The sequence below is a fragment of the Falco cherrug genome, chromosome 9, assembly GCF_023634085.1.
Source record: "Falco cherrug isolate bFalChe1 chromosome 9, bFalChe1.pri, whole genome shotgun sequence".
In the NCBI taxonomy this organism is placed as follows: Eukaryota; Metazoa; Chordata; class Aves; order Falconiformes; family Falconidae; genus Falco; species Falco cherrug.
The window spans coordinates 22,255,168-22,270,689 of NC_073705.1; the positions used below are offsets into that span (position 1 = coordinate 22,255,168).

The 15,522-nt window shown below is 39.6% G+C and overlaps 1 protein-coding gene across 2 annotated transcripts in view; it reads left to right on the top strand.

Annotated features, from left to right (window-relative positions):
* The window catches only part of ABLIM1 (actin binding LIM protein 1), a 143,575-nt gene that overhangs the window by 115,030 nt on the left and 13,023 nt on the right, over positions 1-15,522 (top strand). For both annotated transcript variants that reach the window (XM_055719883.1, XM_027812088.2), the window contains 7 exons: positions 4,924-5,028; positions 7,347-7,394; positions 9,696-9,842; positions 11,942-12,033; positions 12,174-12,270; positions 14,350-14,411; positions 14,720-14,780. In XM_055719883.1, the coding sequence (XP_055575858.1) occupies positions 4,924-5,028; positions 7,347-7,394; positions 9,696-9,842; positions 11,942-12,033; positions 12,174-12,270; positions 14,350-14,411; positions 14,720-14,780 (612 nt within the window). The remainder of the gene's footprint in view (positions 1-4,923; positions 5,029-7,346; positions 7,395-9,695; positions 9,843-11,941; positions 12,034-12,173; positions 12,271-14,349; positions 14,412-14,719; positions 14,781-15,522) is intronic.

A 15,522-nucleotide genomic window follows, 5' to 3' on the forward strand; every position in this document is an offset into this window, starting at 1 on the left:
TATATGTATTAACAGTGCACATGAACTTAAAGAAAGACAAAATGCTAGGGACTGGTAAAATTTTTGTTAAATAAACCTTGCTACTATTAAATGTAGGTGTGTTTCCATAGGAAGAGACAATATAGCTTGCCCACTATATAATTTGGGGGGATTGTGTGTGGGGGTTTAACATTTGAGTAGTGTTGAGTGAAGTCCAGTTGCACTGTGTCGTTTTCACTACTTCATGCTTATTATGTAGATATTTTGTTATCAACTGAAGAGGTTGATCTGGGTTTCCCACATGGTTCTTCATTTGTCCTCCTTGCATACCACAGGTGTCCAACTACCCCCTTTGTAAGTCTGTGTGGCAGAAAAGGGAGCTTTATTGTGGCACTGGCTGCATCTAATGCAACTCCCTGGTATTCTGATCTGTAGGGGTTTGCCTTGGGTCTTCCAGGTGTCTGTTTTAAAAGTTTAAATAACTGCATTATTTCACCTTCAGAGTAGCATTTCTGTGTCTGCTAGGGAATTAGACCCTTGTTACTGTGCCTGAAATGACAACTATAGCACTGTCTGGGATTAATCAGATGTGATAAATACATTTGGAGTGATTCAAAGAAGAGGCATCATGATCTTCCCTTTTAGTTGGTCAGTCTTTCTCAAAGCCACCTTTACTTTTAGCAGAAAGGTGAACTCAGTGTAAGTTTGTAAGATTTCATGAAGCTATAGTTTTGGTTTGTTTGGGGTTTTTTCCCTTGAGGAGTCAGAGAACATAGATCATGCCAAAACTGCTTTGGTAAAGGGGCGTAACTTCCAGACAGCATAATGATAATGAAAGCAGCATATGACACATTACGCCTGTGTTATTTTGTATCATCAAGCTAGAAAAGTAGACTTTTAGACCAGTTTCAGTGTGTTTTCATACAACATAATGCTTAAATAAGCATCATGCTCAAGCCTTGTAGGCAAGGCCCAATGTAAAGAACTTTGAGGAGTTAAGGGGCTAAATATGCCTCAGAAGAACTTAGTGAGACTTTGGTGTTGTAACATGTATGTTGAATGAGCTGGAAGAGAGTGTAATACGCATCAGCTTAGACTTCATTTAATCTCATTTGGATTCTCCGTTGAATTTGCTCATGTCTCAATAAAGTACTGTCTTTGCTATGAAAGAATCAAAACAAGTCCATGAATGAAAGAAACCCTGGCCCTACTGAAATCAGAGACAAAACTCTCATTGAAAGCCAGGATTTCATTTCACATGCCTAGAATTTTTCAGAGGCATTCAAGAATATTGCAAAGCCCCTGTAAGATTTCTGTGTAAAAAAAGCTCCACAGTAATGTGTATTCCTCTGCTCCCAGACCTTCCCATAAGGAATCAACCCATCTTCATAGTGAATCTGGGCCTTGCTTTTCACAGGTTCCTACTTTACTTCCCTGAGGCAGGTCTCTGAAATCAGATGCTCTCTGTGTGTGATAATTATTTCCAGGGTTTTGTGGATGCAGCTGAAAATTCTGCTCTGGAAAATGGCTGTGCTTTGACTGTTTTGTAACTTTCAGTTTTGTGCGGGAAATAAAGGCTACACATTTGGACAAGATGATGATTCATAGTTTGACAAAACCTTTATAGGACTTAAGAGTTTCAGGTGCTGTTGAGCTTTTTCCTCTATTCAGAAGCAGAGCAACTAAATTACAAGTTGACAGAAGACTTGGTGTTGGTTGTGTATGGGATTTTTGGTCTGATTCTGTGAACTTACCTTGTGAATTGCACAGTGAACCCAGTGACGAACACTTCAGAAGGCAGCAGGAACCTACATTACACTGTGCTGCCTATAGGCAAGCAATTATATTCTTGACTGCTCAGGGAACCTGCTTAACAAATCGAGCCATAGAAGATGGGAACTACCTGATGGACCAAACAGAATGAAAAAAAAAAAAAAAAAAAAAAAAGAAAGCCTCTGAATTTCACTTTTGAGCCCGCTGTGCTCAAGTGATTGCTTTATATATTGAACTTAGTTATCTCTTAACGTTCCCCACCCACCTACACATGTTCAACTTCATGCCAGGGGGGTGGGAACTAGTTTTTTCCTATAGTGTTGGCAAACTGGAGTGCTCTTGTTGCTTTGTGGAGTTAACACTAGTTAACAGCATATCTGAGATAGCAAGAGAGGCTTTCCTGGGCAGGCACATCAAGGAACCCCAATTCAGAGCATGCGCAGCCCCTGCCTTTACCTAAAGCTGCAGACAGGCCAGCCAGGAGGCCCTGGGAGGCAGGTACAGATGGGCTTTTTTGCTTTCCTGCGTGCATATGCACTTTCCACAGATGTTGGCACTGCTTGCGTAAATTGTGGGTGATTTTACAGTGGCTTCTGAAGCACTTTAGCCTTGTTACGGGAGTGGACTCCTCAGGGATGCTCTAATGAGAGTCAAAGTAGATGTACCATTCCCTCCTGCAGTGGTTGGAAGTAATGCTACTGCCATCCTAGAAAGTGTAAAGGAGAGTCATTTGTCAGTACTAGTAAGAGTCATTGGGAAGAGTGGCTGCTCAGGCACCCCAGGAATTACAAGCCAACAAAGCACCGTGTGCAGGAGGATACTGTGCTAACTGTCTGCCTGATACTATATGCGTTATAGAACATTACCAGTTTTTTCTAAACAAATTATCAGTGTACCAGATACAATTTTAACCATCCAAATACATTTATGGATGTAAGCATATTTAGTTGTGTGTAGTTGAGATAAAGAGAGGGGTGTAAGAAGGATTTCTTTCCTGTGTTTGTAGCGTTGGTGATAGAGGCATTGTAAAATGAGCATGCCCACATTTTGGCTACCAGTTCCCAACAGATGAAATGTACTTGTGACTCCTCTTTTGTGCCAAGTCCACAGGTCAATAAATCCCTTTTGATTATTCTCTTTCATTGGATATACTAATTGCTGATGGAAGCAGAAAGGCAGAATGACATGTCTCTATAAAGGTTATAAATTTTAGAAGTAACTATATCCTGAGGCCATGTCAATATTGATGGTTTTTTTTCCCTAAAAAACAATGTTTTTGCTGAAAAGTAACTCATAATTTCTCAATAGAAACAAAAGACGTTAAGTAAAATCAGCTTAAATTAGGTGTTTCACCATCACAGTATCTCAAAGGCTGGACAAGTAGAACACGTCACTGGAATTGCCAAGTAAAGGACCATAGATTGAGATCTGACAATATTGGTTGAATTAATTGTTCATACTGCTTTTCAGAGTTAGTAAACCTAGCGCTTACTGCTACCTGGCCAGAAGCTTAGCATTGCTGGACCCAAAGTAGAAAACCACCTTCAGTTTGTGTAGTTGGAAGAACATCATGTCATTTAGGGTTGAAATATCCAAGTGATAAATATAAAATTTTGCACATTCAATCTTCTGGGCAGATCTTGTCCAGCCAAGCCTCCTGAACCGTGAATGTAATTTTCAAAACGTGTATATGTAGATGGATTAACTTGTATGCTGGCAGAGGCCTCTGTGGCACAGGTCTCTCAGTGAGGTTTGTAAAGGGCATTTTTTTTTCTCCCTTTTGGTGCCTTTTAGATTGGCAGATGATCATTGCAGTAAAAGAGGAACTTTTGTGTGAATTATAAAGAAAATTTCTTTTTTCCTGCACCTTCCTTGCCCCAAATATATAAATAAGAACTGTGCCGAGTCCAAGGTTTTAGGTCCTCTAACAGGATGCAGGAAACCTGTAGCTGAAAGGAAGCTTCTTTTTTGAAAAATAAAAAGTCGTTTCTTTTTTGTTGTGTTTTATAACCCTCCTGTATTTGTGTGCCCACTCACCTCCTTTTCTAGGGTTTTTTAAGCCCTTGTGCATACCTGAAAAATTGAAGATGTTTGATTCTCCCCTACTTTTCACCATTGTGGTCACCCACACCCATGTAAAGTAAGCACCTCTGCAGACAGTTTCTGCTAGTGTGAAGAATGGCACAAAGGAAAAGGCAGCAACATTCCTTTTTGGTACACATACAGTCATGTGTTTGGGTATTTGGCTGTTAAGTCTTGATACTTGGGGATCAACCAGCATAGTTATGCAACAGCCCTCTCGCCCTGACAGACATGGGAACTTTCAGGGCCATTGGATTGGTGTGGTGGATTGTTAGGAGGCAAAGAAATAGTCCTGGTAAGAGTAATCCTACAAATGGAACAAACCGTGCGTGCAAAATGGAACTAAATTTTTTAGACATTGGATTCAGATTTGCCCCATCAGCAGCGGTGAGGTATTGTTACCAGCGCCAAATTTGGCATTGGCAAAGGTTTGGGGTGGCACCAACAAAATGGGTGCAACCACCTGATGGACTGCGTTGCTTTACAAATTCTTTTACCGTATCAAACTTTTCCTACCAGAGACCTAAACCAATGAAAGAGTGTGTAAGGAACAGTTATGCCTTTTGATATGAGCCAAGTGACCTACCAGCTATTCTCCATCTTTAGCTTCTGTATGCTTTTGGTTTAGGGAACTGTAGTAACCGCCAGCATCTGCTTCTATCTGCTTGGGAGCTGGTTTCATTTTGGGTTTGCTTATCAGCTAGAATGCTCTGTGTCTGTGACTTCTAACTCCAAGTAGCAATCTCCGAACTATATCATTGCCAAGTAACCTTCCATTCTTCTTTTCCACGCTGCCCATCTAATCACCAGCTACGAGCACACAGCTCCTGCCTGCATGCTGTCAGAATGAGTCTGAGCTGCTCAAACCTCAACTCCAGCCTGAACATGAATTTTTGTCTCTGCAGGAATAACAGGAAAAAAAAAAAGTCACCAGGGCTACCAGTTCTCGTTATTGTTTGTGTTTATATTTTTCAACTACTTTTCTCCCTGGAGGTTTTGATTCCACCAGTTTTGTTTGGGTTTGATTGGGCTTGCTTTTTTTATTGCTCTCCCTCTTCTCATTTTGTTTTCTCCATTCTTTCATTGGAGGCAATGAGCCGTCCAGCGGTCGGAACTCCCCTGTCCCCTATCGGCCCGACAGCCGCCCTCTCACTCCAACTTACGCTCAGGCCCCTAAACATTTCCATGTTCCAGGTAGGAGCTGGCACTGTATATGTCTCGGTGTCCTGTCACAGTCTAGAATGTAGCCTTTGTAACTTTTGTCTTGTCTCCATCGTTTCACGCTGTTTACCATGGGGTGCATCCTCAGGACTTGGAACTGCTCCTGGGCTTGCTGAGAGGAGTAGTGTGTTCATAAATGGTGGGGGTTCCATTGTGATTTTTAATGATTCTGTTGGTCAGGTGTTTCACATGCTAGAGTGCCTTGGTTTCCAGTGTTGGTTGATAGCCTGTGAGTTGGTTAAGAGCTATGTAGGGGTTGATTTTTCTCCCAGTTGCACCAGCTGAGCACCAGTGTAACTCTGCTAACTTTGGAGGAGCTGGTTTTGATTCACATGCAGAACAGAGTTGACCAGTGAGCCATCACATATGTTGTACATTCAGACTGCTGTGACTTGTTTCAGTCTTGAACCCAGGAGTTCCTTTTTTTTTTAAAAAAAAAAAAAAAAAAAAGGCAAGCAGAGGAAGGTCTTTCTTTACTTGCTTTGTGCAATGGCTTGGTGTCCTCAGAGAGACCTGCAGATTCATAAGGATATGTATGCCTTAGGATGTCCTCTTTATGAAGGGCAGTCTGTTCTGAAGTGAGCTGCACAGTTCTTCGAGCCTCTGAGAAGACCATCTGTCTTGGATTTTGATGGGTTGAGGGTATATGTCCCTAGGGTTGTGGACATGCATCTTCTGACTGCATCAGTGCTAGCTGAAAGCCTTGTTGTACCCAGTTATTCTTCAGGTCCCCTTCAGTCTAGCATCCCTTCACACTGCCAGAGGTTACTGCTCTTCCTCCTTTCCTCAGAAGTGGCAGATAAACTGTGGGACCTTCCCTTTCAGTCAGTGTGACCTGGCTTGGCTCAGGTAGGCTGTTTTAACTGCTTAAGCTAACCTGGCTCACTTTGACCTGCGTAAGCTAAGGCGCACTTGCACGACTAGCTCTGAGTAAGTAACTCTAGCATGGTGGGAGAGCTGTCCTCTTCAGCTGGTGCAGTTCCACCACAGAAGGAGCCGTGTTCCCATGTTCCTCATAGCTTTCTGGTATAGATGTGCGCAAAAGTACTGCATGACTGCCCTTGCAATGTTTGTACCTATTTGCTGGTCAAGTAGCCATAACAGATCACTAACAGGAATGAAATACCTCAGTGTCCTTGTATGCAATTAATTTGCCTGTTTAGTCAAGGGTGTAGAGTTCTGCAGGGTGAGATTTGCCTCTGTTTCAATAGATTTTTGGGGTTAGCTTTCCTTAACACCAAAGGCTGAGCTGTCTCCTCCTATAGCACTTTAATTGGATGGGCAGTACACAGCATGTATTTCCAAAATGCTCTTTCATCTTTCATTCTAACGTAAGTGAAAACTTCTTTTCAGGCAGTATGAAGTAGCAAAATGTGTTTCTGACATTAATTTTCTAGTTCCCAGTAGCTTATTTTGGTCTTCTAATAAGAGGCTGACAGATTTTTGCATTGTAGTACTGATTTTGGATTAACTTCTGGAAGTGTTGGCTTGGGTGGGAAGGTAGTTTTGAACAAATTGGTTCCTGTCTTAGATTACTATTTGTAAAAATATGGTATCTTTTAGATATGCTGTAGGTCTACTGCATTAGAGTTCTGGGAAGTGTTTTTATTCTGATTTACATTGATAATGTGCAATGTGGTGGGCCTTACATAAGAAAATTACAGAAAAGAAATTAAATCTATCCTTGTGGCTTGAGAATTAGTAGTATATCAGTTAACACTGCATAAAGAATCCCTTTGACTCACTGAAGTGTAGCTGCTGTTGACTATTCAAACAAGTGTGTTAGGCAGCTATTTTGTTCTCTGGATTTTGAAGTGAATTTGGGGCTTGCTGCATTCTCCTCTGCTCAATCCCGCCAGTCAGTTGGAAAGAAAATTGAGCTGTTGTGACTGAAGCACAATTTTCCACAAAAGTTATTTGGGGTAGTTTTCCCCAAATGGCTTGTGTCTTCCCCATTGAAATGTCTTGCTTGTTTTCATTTCTTCTCTAACTTTTATCCCACTGTTAATCTTCTGAATGTTTAAAATTAATGGTTCATGACTTGGATGCATCCACATGTTACAGAATCAGCTCCAAAGGACTTCATATCACATGTCTTTGACTTTTCACTTGTTCTTATGTTTTCTTTTCTTTAAATAATCTGATTTTGTATAATACTAGAAATAGCTTTCTGGCTTTTTCTTGTGCTACGTCCTTGATTTGGTCTGTCTGTTGTTTTAGTGTTGAAGTTATCTTTAGCTACAGCTGAAGTAGTTTTTATATTCCCATTTTTCTGTTTCTCAATTTCACAGATCAAGGCGTCAACATTTACAGAAAACCGCCCATCTACAAACAACATGGTAAATGGCCTTTCCCTTTTCATTTCAAAGCTGGAGTGTCAACTACATGAAAAGGCATGCAGACTAGTGAAAAGCATTAGGGTTTTACATTGTAAGCATAAAAAATTAGTAGCCCAAGCTTGAAACAGCTGTTATTGCATGTTCTGCTGAGTGATTATGTTTCAAAGCATGTTGTTTAATTTGGATCATATGGTTTAAGTCTTGGCCACATTGATATTAATGGCAGAATTGCCATTAACTGGGATTTTTCTGTTTCTTTAGCATTAAGATGCCTTCCTGTAATTCACTTCTTTAAGTTTGTACTTTCAGAATAGAGGTACAGATCATGTTAAAACGGATTAACAACACACTGTTCTCTAACAGGGACTTACATGGAATATCCTTGTTTTAAACAAAGTACAATAATATATTTCAACAGCAAAGGTGGAAATGTTACTGTCAGACTGGAATTCCAAATGTACCTGTGACTTTAAATAAGAATCTTTAATTATTGAAGATAATATAGGTGTCTTAACACTGGTAGGGCTAATTTGATTCTCAAGCCCTGTGATACAGCTCAGGTAGTACGCTGTACTTGTTTTTCTGGGGGTTTGAATTCAAAGTTGGACAGCAGTGTTAGTGCTCTAATCTTTTCAGTGTGGACATTGTTACAGCAAGCCTGAAGTAACAGTGAGGGCAGAAGCCCACTGCCTTGCCAGTCTTTTGTACTGCAGAGCAAGGTCCTGGTTATAACGGAGCGTGTTCACTCTTCTGCTGGGAACAGAAACCTTCAAATGGGAGATGATTTGTATGTAATGTGGTGAAAGGCAGATGACTCCACTTTTTAAAGACTTTGAGTTTGCATCCCTTTGCAGACCCTTTGTCCGATGAAATGTATTTAGGGTAAAGTAGCAAACCAGCAGTCCTACAGGTTTTAGGTGAACAGTTGGCTGAGAGCAGTTGAGCTGAGATGATAAGGAAAAGCCCAGGAAGCCCATTGTGTAGTCACAAGTGAGCATTGCAAATAATGCTGCTGCGATACTACATCAAGGGTTTTTTTCTATTTATTTTTTAAGTTTCAAACCATATGCTCATTTTTGAAAAAAAATCTTAACATTATTTTTGTTTATTTTTATGGTTTTAATGTATCTCCTCACCTCCCATTAACATGTGAACATTTAACCACTGACATCACCAATTCTAATACGTAAGTACTGTTTGAAGTCATGCTTTTGTAAACTCTGGCCAGCTTCCTCCATACTTGCAATTATGCTTAGAGTTTCCCAATCAGAAACTGCACACAATTCCCAATAACGTCTAATACTGATGTTTGTAGTTACTATGAACATGTTGGATGAGCAACACAGTGCTTCACGTCGTTAACAGATGCCTTTCTGTTAAAAAAAAAAAAAAAAGGGAAAAAAAAGTCCAAAATCCTTGCTTCTGAAACAATAGCTTCAAATAAGCAAAGATTTGAGCTAACAGTTTGCAGATAAGAGGTAGTTAAAGCTGGTTTTAATGTAAACTGAATCCTATTGGATTTTACTTTTTTTTTTTTTTTTTAATGTCAAGAAGTGAAAGCCATAATGCACATCCTCACATGCGTTTTAAGAGACTGGCTTAGACTGCAATCTTAAGTGGATGCCCCACTGCTGAGATGTTTTATTGGTGAGGTTCATTTCATTGCAAGTGCCTTTCCCTGCCAAGTTGATCTGAATGGATCAGGTTTGGTATTTATTAATAAATTCACATCTGCTTTTACTACTCTTGCATCCTAATAAGCAAGGGCATGCAGCAGAAAAAAATCCACTAGCTAAACTTACTTCTTTCAGATTTCCTTTTTTGTTTTGCAGCTTTTCACAGAAACTTAGTAAATAATTAGCATCACTAGAGTTAAAATTAGAGCTGTTCCTCTGAACTATTTGTTTTCTTGCCCTAGAGGGGTAACAGATCAGTCCATAAATCTGGTTTCATTTTCATTAATAATCAGTTGTCCTTAGGAGATACTGAAAAATACGGTTAGACTGAATGTTCTCACTCTTGCCTAATCACTCTAACACTGTGCAACCCTGTTAAAATCCAAAGCTGATTTGGGGTTATTTTGGGGGTGGGGATGAGGGAGGAGATGAAGGTTTGATTCCAATCTGTTGGTGGGAGAAAGACATTACTTTGCTTCAAATTGCAATTAGAAAAGCTAAACATGAAAATGTTTGCTTTTGAAAATTAACTTATTGTGAAGTATAAATTTTTTCCAAAATAAGGAAGACCTTTATAATATTGATACAGATTATTACATAGCTAAGTTCCCTGATTGCCATTTAGATGCAGCTGCTTTGGCAGCACAGAGCAAGTCCTCCGAGGATATCATCAAGTCCTCCAAGTTCCCAGCAGCTCACGCACCAGCACCCAACGAGATACCAAAGATTGAGACAGACCACTGGCCAGGTCCTCCCTCCCTTGCGGCCATAGGTATGCAAAAAACAAAACAAAACAAAAAACAAGAAAAAAAACCAAACAAGTGATGTGGCTTAAAAGGTACTGGTAACCAAAGCAGATTAATACTGGAGCTGTAAAAAATGGATATTGAAGATTGCGTCTGCTCCAGGTGTTCACCACAAGGTGCAGTTTTCTGGTGAGACCTCCAAGTGCCTGTGAGTTTAAAACTACTGAATAGTGTTGAGTAGCAGAGGTTTTGCTAAAAGACTTTGGAATTGATCACACAGATATTAACCCATAGACAAATTATGTAAACTCCTGTGCAGTAGCTTTAAAAATGTGGTATGTCACACAAGCCTGACTTCTTTCAGTTATTGTCTGTTTAATCTTTTAGTCCTAAGCTAACAGCAAAATTCCACAGAAAATACGATTGCTTCCAACTACATGACTAATTTCATGGCAAGAAGCAGTGACTGAAGTGGAATAATTAATGGACTAAAAAAGTCCTGATTTTCAGAGTTACGCTTTCTACAGGCTTTGTATTTTTCTTCTGTGTTGTAGCACTTAAGGTTTCATATTCTCTTTTGTTTAAATCATGGGCATCATCATTTCTAATTTTATTTTGTTTGGTTCCTCTGTTATTTTATTCTATAGGGGTCAATAAAAATTAAGCTATCTAGCCTGGTTCATTTATGAAGTCACATGTGAAACACTGAAGGTGTTGCCCGTTTCAGGTTTCTGTGAAGGAGTGTAGGGTTCTCATTGCAATGGGGTTTTCAGAGAGGTGCTGGAAGAGGAGACATGGGGTGGGAGAGCTTAGTGACCAATTGAAGGAGCTGCATATGCAGCGGCAATTTTTTGAGAATGTCCTTCATATAGGATTGCAGCCTGACAAACATTACAGTCACAGGGATAACATCTACATACTTGAAACTCTCCTGGCAATGCTTGTCGTAACTACAGCATTATTATGTTGTATATCTGAGGTGGAACTTTTGCTGGAAATTTTGGCTCTCATCTGAATCTCTAAGAAGTGGGTGACAACTTTTAATTGTTTCCAGTATAACTGCTTTGTATATTGGCTATCAGGTGATTTTGTTACACCTGGGAAACTCAACAGGACTGTTTGGAAACTGTAAAGGTAAAAAATGTGCTCATGGGTTTTACTCAGAACTAAGAAGGCATCATACAAGTTTAAAACAAACCCACAAGTGCCAGGTTTCCCAGCTTGTTGTCTGATTTTGAGTGTGATATTTTGCTTAAAGAGCTAGAATGAGCTCATGTCAAAAAAAGGAATATTACTGCTAGTGTACTGAAAAATCTTGTGAAAGCCTGAGAGACTAAATGAAAAACAAATAGTTTCTCCATAACTTTTTGTGTCTCTACATAGCATTAATTTAACACTGCTATACAAAACATTTAATTGATACAAACTTTCTGATACTTCAGTTGAAAAATTTAATTTTCATTTAAATCGCATGCTGAGATTGTCTAGCATAGGATTGGTGAATATATCAGGACATAGCTTGTGCAGAAATCATACAACGCCGTCTAAATATTTACGGCAGTATCATGTCCTGTGTATTCATGGAAGCGTCCTGGTGTCCAAATTGGACTCTTTTTCAAGAATATTCAAGAAAATAAACATTTTTCAGTAGAAGTCAGGAACTAAAATGTAGAACACCTGTGTCTTAATTCTAGCTTTATCCAATGGATCAAATCAATTTGCTTTGTTTTAGACTAAAAATAATGCCTTGTTTATTCAAAATATGAATGTCCATTTGGGGGATTAACATAGTTTAATTTTCCATTTGAAATGTTAATTCAGATTTGCTTTTCTGAGTCTAGATAAAAGTATAAATGTAAATCAGACTTTATGTTTTCAGTCACTGATACAGTTACTGGTGCCATTAAAAACCCCAGGTTTCCAGAACTAGCAGTCTGAACTCCTTTTCTCACTTACATTGATTCATGGCTTTTGTATCCAGGACTGTTGCTTGGTTTGGAAAACACACTGCCTTGTTTATTCAGTAAATCAAACTGACCAGTACTTTGAACTAGCATTGAAATCTTCAAGCTGCGGTTGAACTGATATACAAAGCTCTCCCTGTACTGTGGTTTTATGGAATTAGGAGCTGACATGAGACGCAGATCAAGTGGAAGAGAGGAAGATGATGAGGAGCTGCAGAGACGCCGACAGCTGCAGGAGGAGCAGCTTATGAAGGTAGTTATAAGCTTGTCTTCATGCTATTTCTGAACACCATCCAAAAAGTGCCCCTTTGTTTTCTGTAAGCAATTTCTACTAATGCCTCAATCAGCTTTATTTTATTGTGGTTTTTTTTTTTTTTGTATTACCATTTATAGCTCAACTCTGGTCTGGGACAATTGATATTGAAAGAAGAGATGGAAAAGGAGAGTCGTGATAGGTCAGCCCTTTCTGCCAGTCGTTACGATTCTCCAGGTAATTCATGTAGGCAATAAAGCTAATAATGAACATTGAATAATGAGCACCACATATACACGTATCAAGTGGTTTCCCAGAAGAGACAGCACTGGGAAGACCACTTGATAAATGTGTGCATGGTGTTCTGCCCTGAAAGAGTGACCAAATTCATTAGCTGGTTTTGGTGAGGCGGGTGGTGGGGGGGTGGTGGTGCTAATTAGAAGAAATATGAGGTTGAGGATTCTCGGGCACTTTTGAGGAGAGAGATTTTCTAATATAGATAAGGAGTGAGGTAAGTTAATCTGTAACTATCACATCACACACATGCTGATAGGCTGGGTTATTAAATTACAATAACACATATTTCTTAAACTAGTGGTTCCTATCAGTCTTCCCTGCCAGAGACAAAAAACCCAGCAACATTTACCAGTGGGGCTGCGTATTCCAAACACAACTGGTCTTGACTGGGTGTATTCTGTTCCAAAGCAAAGCGCAAAAGTCGGCTTTGGTTAATTGGTGGCTTAGATTCTTGGCTTTGTTGTATTTTGATGTACATCTGTGGCTTTCTCAGATCTCCAGGGAAAGGTTTGGGGTTTTTATTTCACTCTTCATCCACTGGTCATTGTAGCACAGCAGTTGTGCTTTAAGCCAAGAAGGGACAAGATGAGTCTCTTTGGAGTCATCCACTGGAGTAGCTGCCAAGCAAACTAAGGTTTCCTTGTGTTCTCTGTTGTGTAAGTCTGTTCCCTGTATTTATGGTCATGAAGAGAATGTCTGTGGCTCTCCCTCACTATCTGTAATTTTTACAAGGTCAGAGTCTGAGCTGATGATTTTTTTATTCACCTTAGCACAGATAGGAGGACTTCTTTGTTGGAGATGTGTCTGTCCCTCTTTGCAGTGATAATCAGTGCAATCATCAGTTGCCTTTTGGGGAATCAGTGGCCTTTCCCAAAGCCGCTTATTGCTGGCAACAACAGTGCCTCAAGTTCTACATTCTATGACTTTCTGTGGTAAAAATAGTATTTTAGAAAACCAAAAATTGCATTCTTATATGGGGGATCTTGTCTGAAGGAGCTGTGTTAACAGTAGAGGTGCTATTGATCATTATATGGACAATCTTTCTATTTATCCATCTTTTTATCTGTTATTGAAAACACATGCTTGACATTTCCACATTGTCTTTATCTTACTTGTGCGGTTTCTGACGTCAGTACAAATGCTAAACCAAATGCCCCCATATACCTTATTTCACTTTCATTTTAGATGAAAGCAGGAGTCACAGAGCTCTGTTGAATTGTGTTATGTTACATCATGTACAGAATAACTATAATTTTGGATCAGAATGCACAAGTCTCAGTCTTGTTTGAATTCACTCAGCACTGCCCGTTGCAATCATTGTCCTGTTGGAGTCAGTAGCAAAATGTCAATTAGAGTGTTACAGGACCGAAACTAAAAGCCCTTTTCTCTTTGTAGCAAAAAGTGGCGAGCTGAAGCATGTGACTTGCATGTATCTTGGCTCGTGCAGCAGCAGAAGCTGGTAGCATGAGTGTAATAATAGTTGCAGTAGGAAGGATAGAAAGGAAATTATTGAAAGTTTTGGAGAGTATAATAATATCTCAACTGCGTGAGTGACCTGGGAGAGTGGAATTGAATGGACCTGCATGGGAGACTTAACAGGCAACTTATCCAGTCAAATAATGCTGATCTTGGATTCTCCTTGTCCTTTATCTTGGTGCCATCATAAGATGCAGCGCAATGCTTTATGTAGCTAAGGACCAAAAAGTTATTTTGCTCCGTTTTCTTACTTTCAACTCAGTGGAGACCCCTTTGATTTTGAGTCTGGCAAAATCGCAGTGTCCCTTCTTGATGACCTGTTACCGTGGCATGATAAAGCTGTGTGTAACTTACAGAACGTATGGAAGGCTGTGATGAGTTTGGGGCTGAGATGTTAGTTTCTTAAAGTCAGTGTGTCTCAGTTGGTTATGCATATTGTTTTCTAACTGTGTTTTTTATGCTAGTTGATTCCTTAAATGTTCTTGGTTTTGAGTTACCATGGGATTTTTCCAGTAAAAGATTTTTCCCTTCCTCATTCAACAGCACATGCTTCAGCCTCCAAAACTTCTTCTCTCCCTGGCTATGGAAAAAATGGACTTCACAGGGTAAGGAGATGGTGGGTTTGAGAAGCAAAAGGTGGCTGTAGTTATCGATGGTATTTATTTCTATGTTAACTGTATTGGGTTTTCAGTTTGTCAAGGTTTCTTATAAGACCACTTGAAGTCAGACGAAAACTAATTTCCATTCCCCACAAACTACATTGCTAAAAAGGCAAGAAAGCAATGCAAGAAATGTTTTTAAAACTGAGGGGGGAATAAAAGGCTTAAAGCAATTGATTTCTCCCTATATACCAAACTACTTGTAAAGTCATGAACTGTGAATTCATGTGCATGCCGCTATTTTTCTGTTACAGCCGGTGTCTACAGATTTTGGTCAGTACAACAGTTACGGGGATGTGAGTGGTGGTGTTAGAGGTAAGGCTGAGGAACCTTTTTACATGCTACTTCACTACTGAACATGTTATGATGCTTGATCATTTCTGCTCTTTTGTTTTAAGGCTGTGGATGTGGTTACTTTGTATTTGTTCAGTATATTTTAACTTCCCCTCATTAACTCAGCAATAAACTCTGCAAATACCTATTAAAAGTTCGGGTTTATTTTGCAAAATCTGCTATGTGGAACTGATCTTTGTTTATGCCAAGGGACTGCTTTAGCATTGGTGCAAATGGAAAGCTGGTAATGTGTATATTATAAGGGATATGACTGAGTTATGTTCCAGCAATTTCTTGGAAAATTACCATCCACTGCACAGTCTGAAAAACGTGCCACAGTGAAGAAGGGAGTATAGTGCCTTCTAATCCCCCTTGCTGCTCACGATTTTCATTATGACTTTGAGCTAGATGTGATATTAGTCATTGCCTAATAAAAATTGACAATATTTATGAAAGTTCTGAAACTTTGAGAGGTAATGTTTTGAAATGCTTTGAGCTGAGAGAGAGGCTTATCTCCAAAGTGAGATTGATCCTGACTATCTATGATCAGGCATCTTCTGCTGATTCTTGTGTCTATGGGGGAATCTAGACAGCTACATGATGGTAGAGGTTAGGTGAGGTGAGTCCTGTTGTATACGTTTGAATTTTAATTGGCTCTTTATTCACTTGATTGTGGTTTTGTGTCTCTTAGTATTTCCAAAGTGACTTGCTTTTCCTGAATGAT